This window comes from Nicotiana attenuata, chromosome 3 (genome assembly GCF_001879085.1).
Source record: "Nicotiana attenuata strain UT chromosome 3, NIATTr2, whole genome shotgun sequence".
In the NCBI taxonomy this organism is placed as follows: domain Eukaryota; kingdom Viridiplantae; phylum Streptophyta; class Magnoliopsida; order Solanales; family Solanaceae; genus Nicotiana; species Nicotiana attenuata.
The window spans coordinates 37768475-37775058 of NC_031991.1; the positions used below are offsets into that span (position 1 = coordinate 37768475).

The 6584-nt window shown below is 35.9% G+C and overlaps 1 protein-coding gene across 1 annotated transcript; it reads right to left on the reverse strand.

The window, feature by feature from the left end:
- On the reverse strand, positions 2384–6105 carry LOC109223542 (GRF1-interacting factor 2-like). The gene is made up of 4 exons (XM_019387908.1): positions 5852–6105; positions 5685–5761; positions 3038–3122; positions 2384–2965 (listed from the first exon to the last, which is right to left on the reverse strand). Exons 1-4 carry the CDS (start codon positions 5942–5944, stop codon positions 2597–2599), a joined length of 624 nt encoding a protein of 207 aa, XP_019243453.1. The 5' UTR covers positions 5945–6105; the 3' UTR covers positions 2384–2596.

Genomic DNA, 6584 nt, shown 5'->3' on the forward strand with positions numbered 1-6584 from the left:
CTATAAATCTCCCAAGTGGCGACTCCTGAATTCCTTCAATAAATAAATCCCGTTTCGATTGTCCTTAATTGGAAAAAACTCCCTTTTATTATATCCCTTCCAGGGGTGTAGTAAGTAAAAAGGAGGTGTGACAACCGCCCGGACTGCGCACGCAAATCGAGGTGAAGATAAAGAGGTTTTTAAAGCCTCGGAACACATAATTCATTTTAAATACAAGTGATGACCCAAAGGGTCATCACATGAAGGACCATTTTGGCTTAACAATGGGATGATAACCCAATCTTTCAACTCAAACTCATTTTGTTTGATTGTTTTTATTTTTTTATTTTTTATTTTTATAATAATTTGTTCAATTACCAAATCAAACTAATTTAAAGCTTTATCCTTTATCTATCATCACTCTATCAAACAACCAAATTCAAAGAATTTATTTCTGTTCTTCAATAAGTCTGGGTAAGTTTGGTGATTAGTCATTCATTGTTATATTTGACAGCCCTTTACGAAGTTCTTGGGAACTCGTCTCCAACTCACTTATTTAGATCACCTTAAAAATCCTACGGAAAATGAATCATGTTTTCACTTCCCCGAGCAGAAGGGATATCAGTCACTCTCTACTTCCCAGTCCTCTTTTACCGGCAACTTCAGGCTGTGGTATCAGAAGTACTTGTGGTTCGGTCAATTTTCAGAGTAAGGTTTTCTGAAAGTCTTTTTTTGAATAATTTGTGCAAAACAAAACACTAGGATAGTTGTAATTTTTTTCCAAGTTTGCTATTTTCAAAGTATCTCATGGTGCGTTGCATACACAAATCTTTTTATGAGAAGTCCTTTTGAAGAAACTTTAACCAAACAAGTTTGTGGACTGATGAGAAATGAAAGGTGCCCTTATTGCACCATTCTCCCTGTACTTTTATGTTTAAGTAATACAACTACTTCCTCTTTCGGACCAAAAAAAAATCCATATCTGCGGGCACTTTGAAGTGTAAATTTCATATAACCTTCTTAACCTTTAATAGCCGGGAAATAATATTCTCTTCACCTTTTGAATGAGAATGATAGCCCCTTTAACTTACGGGTCAACAACAAAAATTGATATGTTCTTCGTATGATCTAGTTTTTGAATTGTGCCCTGTATTTTAGTGTTGGAAACTTGTTTCCAGTGCTAAAACAACGAAGGCTTGAAGTTATTGCAATTTCCAGTGCGAACGGATGGAAGAATAGGGCAAATCAATGCCTCAGTTCTGGGTCGCATAAAGCATAAGCAAACTTTAGCAAAACGAAATAACAAAAATAAAATAAAAATACAGCAGTATTTTCAAGCATTGAAGAGTTAATGCTGCAATCGATCTCCACAAGAATTGATCTGTTGTTGGTAGTGACTAGCAGCCTTCTGAAATTAGAGTTGCTTTGTAGACTAGAAATCATATATGTTGAATTTCACATAATTAGCTATGGCTGTAATGAAGCTAAAATTTGCTTGTTCATACAACAAATATCCACATTTCCAAGCTTTCCCACCTCTTCGGCCCTGCTCCATATTCATCATCTCTTGTTGTAGTTCATATCACATTTGATTGTATTACCATCGCTAGAGGTTTTAGGATAAGTACGTAGCTAAAGTCAAGCTTTATCCATTGAACAAGAAAAAAGTGCAGCAATAGTTTTTTGGGGTAATAAAATTATAAACCTCACTAGAAAATGTTGTTCAAGGACCCATTCAATAAGTAGAGAGAGTATTGTTTTCCAACCAAATAAAGGTTAAGAGGGGTCATGTAGAATTTACTCCCACTTTGAATTCAAAAAATTTAAGAGATGGAAACTAAAAGGAAAAGAATAGAGATGAGGAAAAGATGAGGGAAATTGGAGTTTGTTTCCCAGGCTGGTTATTCATTTAAAATAGGCTGGGTCTTTTCGTCCAATTACGCCATGCCACATAGATTTTTAAGGCTGGGTTGGAGAATTTAACAGATGCGGGATACAGTATAACGGTAGAGTTGATGCACAATTGTCTCAGAAACTGTAAGGAGATAATTTATTCGTCTGATATTTCAAAAGATAAAATAAATTTAATCATCATTATAGTTTTGAGAACAACAATACATGTCACCTTAAATCACCGTATCTCTTTCACAATTATGCTATCAAATTAATTTTGTACAATTATTTAAAAACTTGCTTGAGTAGCCAAACTTTCACGCAAGTCGACGTTGATATTCTTAGTCATTACGCTCAGTCGGACAGCCCCCCGATATTTAAGAGGTTCACAATGTAGCCAACGCTAAGGCAAGTTGTACTAGCTATTAGCTCAGAAACCTTAGCTGGTTCCTTTTGAAATGTAAAAAGATAGTCACTAGGCATGAAGCAAAGAGAAAATTAGAAAAATGAATTCAGATGTCAAAAGATCCATGCAATCATATTAAAGTGAAGCTTTCTTATATGCCAATAGTTCCAGAATTGAAAAACTATAACAAAGCTTTGCCGCGATTGCCTCTGATGACATAATTTTAGGTGTTCCTTAGTTTAAAATATCTTTATCAAACATACCTACAAACATAAAATAGGGTGCATAATCATTTGAAGAAACAAACATATTAAAAGCCTATTCTCTCTCACTGTTAACATGTCTTGCACCTGATTTTCCAAGGCCATCACTAGGATTACCTTCTAAGTTCCCTTGCTTATTTCCTCGTGCATCCAGAGTTCCTGAGCTGTTTAATCCAGGTTGCATAAGTTGATGCATTGCATTGTTGGCAGTAGGTCCAAAGCCATATTGGCCTTGGAACTGTTGCTGCTGCTGCTGCTGCTGAAAGTGGAGCATTTGCTGTTGCTGCTCCTGGGATGGAAGGGCGTTGAGTTGGAAAGGCAGTTTGGAAATAGGGACGCCTGGTTGCTGTTGCTGTTGCTGTTGCTGTTGCAGAGCAGCCTGCGTTTGCTGCATCTGGCTTCCGGGTTGGGTAGTAGATGGAGCCTGCAGCTACTTACATATTAGGGAATGACAAGTAAATTCACGAGAAAACACTAAATCAAACATCTAATCCACCTGTGAGGTTGCTGCTGATTGTTGTGGTTGGGCGTCAGCAATAGCAGCTAAATACATCAAATTCTTCTGAAGCAGGGCTTGATACCTATGACATAAAAATTACTTTTAATAGTGCAAAACACTACTTTGACATGAGATTTCACAATGCCAAGCGAACACACTCCATAAGATAGAAGAAAGTGAATGTGCAATTATATTCCTCTTGGCAACAGTACACATTTTTCCTGATCCAACTTCAAGGAAAGGCTAAGAGCCCGCTCACCTTCTAAACAACCAAAATCAACTTTTAATAGTGCAAAACAATACTTTAACATGAGATTTGGTGATGCAAAGCAAACAGAGTTCTTAAGATAGGAAGTGAACATGCAATTAGCCAATCATATTTCTGTGGTCAACACTGCACATTTTTCCTGATCCAACTTCAAGGAATGGGTAAGCGCTCACCTTCTGGACAAGCCAAATCAACTTCTAAAACATGTCTCACGAAAAGCCTCATGATTGAACAAGAATACAAAATGCATTTTCTGACATATAGAACTAAATGAAAAGTAGAGAGAACAATTGCAAATCCCAATGGCATGTCAGAATCACTCAATTGTCTCTTCTTAATTTCATTCATATCAAGTCATTTTTTTTAATCATGGTTGTGTCTTGGCCAGCTTGCACGCTCCTCGACTAATTCCATTGGGTACTTACTACCTCCTACCAATACAGGTACAAGTAACTCTGCCACCAAGGCTTGGGCAAATGTGAAGAAGTTATCAAGTGTTTTTTGTTTCAGCTGGGATTTCAACTTGATACCTGACGATCTACTCCCACTACATACAAAAGTCATTTTGGAATTTATGAATATCCTTTCACTAGAATGTCCTCCCATAAGCTGAGTGGTCTAATTAAACTTGGACAACATTAATTAATTTCTTCATGCAGCAACACCCTGCAGAATATATCAACTATAGCGTCTGCAGAACATATTTCCCTTATTCTTTTGGTACTGTAGGTATCAGTTCACATAGTGATGTTTCTTCTATAATAAATTTCTGCTTCATGTCTGGATGCCTGAGCAATTTACCTCGAGCAACTTTTCAGAATTTTACTCCCAAAGTAACTAACCTAGCACAAGAGCACTTTTTCCATTACCATTTTTCTCATTTTGAGAATAAATTTTTGTCAGAAAAGCTTGCAGCGAGTGCAAGACTAATATACACAGCTAGCATGCTGCACACTACAAATACCTGAACCATTCACCCTATCTATTCTATAACATCATATAGAACTATCTCCTAGCATACCAAGCTATGTGGATGTTATACGTCCAAAAACAATTTGTTCCCTACATTTGGTTTTCTATTAGGATCTTTTCTGTGCGGAAACTGCATTGAAACCTTTAAAGTTCCCACTATTATTTGTTGCTTCTGTTTTACCTAACCTTTTGGTTCACTATCTCTTGCCTTCTCCATTATATTTGCTTCATTAGTTCCTTCGCCTTTTCCTCATCAACTCCCAAGAGATGCCTAAAACATTTTTGACCTCCTTAAGTTTCAGCCAGGGGCGGATGCAGCCTTTGGACAACGGGTTCATCTGAACCCATTACTTTTTATATGCAGTACTATAAATTTATGGGCAAAAATCTATTAAAACTACAATAAATAGTAGATACGAACACATAACTTTAAAAATATAATGGGTTCAACGCCAAAAATAATAAATGTTGAACCCACAGAATTAAAATCCTGGATCCGCCTCTGGTTTCAGCAATTCCATGTCTGGAATCACCGGTTATTCTTGCATTTCCATTTCCATTCATCAGTTCTGACCCATTCTCTTTCTCTGCCAATTGCTGAGTACTTTGTGGTCTTACAAATTATATTGCAAGCTCAAAGATGGATTTGCTCATTGCTGTTTTGAGACTTCTAAGGCCACACTCTTTTCCTGTGTGAATGTTACCGTTTCTAAACCCAGAGCAATGCTATTCCCACTTGATTTTAATCATAGAGCTCCTTGTTTTAGCAAAACATTTAGCTCTTGGAACTGAAATAGGGATAGATTTTGATATTTGATAAATAGAAAAAAAATTTAGAAAACTACAAAAACAATCTCCGAGTCAAAATACTTAAACAAGCTAATTAGTGCAGCCAACTCCAAAACAACACTTCAAATGTTTCATGACGAGGGCGTGAGCTTCCAAAATGGACATATAAATCAAATTCCTTCGCCTCTAGGCTCTTTAATTTTAATTGCAGTTTGGGGCTTTACAAGTGGAAAACCAAATCATCTTTAGGGCAATCTATAGACCCTCAAAATCAAGCCACAAAACTTGCAATTAAGATAAAAATCAAATGAAGTACCATACTTGAATTATTAAAAGAGATTATCGAGCAAATAGTGTGCGCCAAACATCCTTGATCATCGAACTACAAAGTATTACCCTTATATTCTCCGTCCGATCAGCCATTTTTTGAAGAAAAAAAAAATACCTTAGCTTAAATAGAGACAACAATGTGTTACAATAAGAAAACAACATGACGGGGAAAAAAAAAAGATGCCACCTTGAAATGTTAGATACACAAAACTGATAATGTCATTACAAAATGCACATAAATCTCAACTCTAAAAAAAGTAGTAGTATTAAATTTATTTAACTTACTGGGCACATTCTGAGAGTTTTCCAAGATTCTGGTTTTCCAGTATGGCAAGAATCAAATTTTTGTTCTCATCTAAGAACTGTGATCAAGAAAAAAAAACAAAGTAACAGAGAATATATTACAGCACAAAATAAAAATTATAAAAAAGAGAGGGGGAAAAAAGATGCACCTTTTGAATCTGCTCAGTGGTGATAGCATTCAGAGGCAGTGGAGGAGCAGAGTTCAAGACTGGGGGTTGTAGTTGCTGCTGCTGCTGTTGCATTTTTTTGCCTTGGAAAAAAAATCTGAAGGTTGTAGAAATGTGTTTCAAGAAACCCTAAGATAAAGCTTAAATGAGAAGAAGAGGGCAATGACGACAAAGTAAAAGGAGAATTTGATTAAAAGAAAAATGGATGAGAGCAAATTGATTTTTGAATACCGAAATAAATAAATTATTTACGGAATAAGAACCTCAATTATTAAGGACAAATTTGCAAGACCAAGGCGGCAGTTACGGCCGAAAACGCCAAATTGTAAATTTAGTACAACCAAGGAATCGTATATGCATGTTGTACCCCGTGACCCGAAATAATAAGGACAATTGCTAATACCTTATTTGGATTGTTGTTTCATAATGTATTGTATTATATTGTACCATATTTTTTTACTCTTAAAATTGAATCACAATGAATATATACACGGTTTTAAGGATACATGATATAACTTGATACAAATAAGAAGACAGATTAATATTGAAATTAACAATAAAAAAATAAATGCAAACCACACATATTGAACAGCCTTAGACTCTGAGTTTGATCACCCTCGAGCCAAGAAACGTACCAACTAATGTTAGAACTGAACAACAAGATGATAAGAACTAGAAATGACCAGTATATTGCTTTCTTTGTGCGTGTTACAAC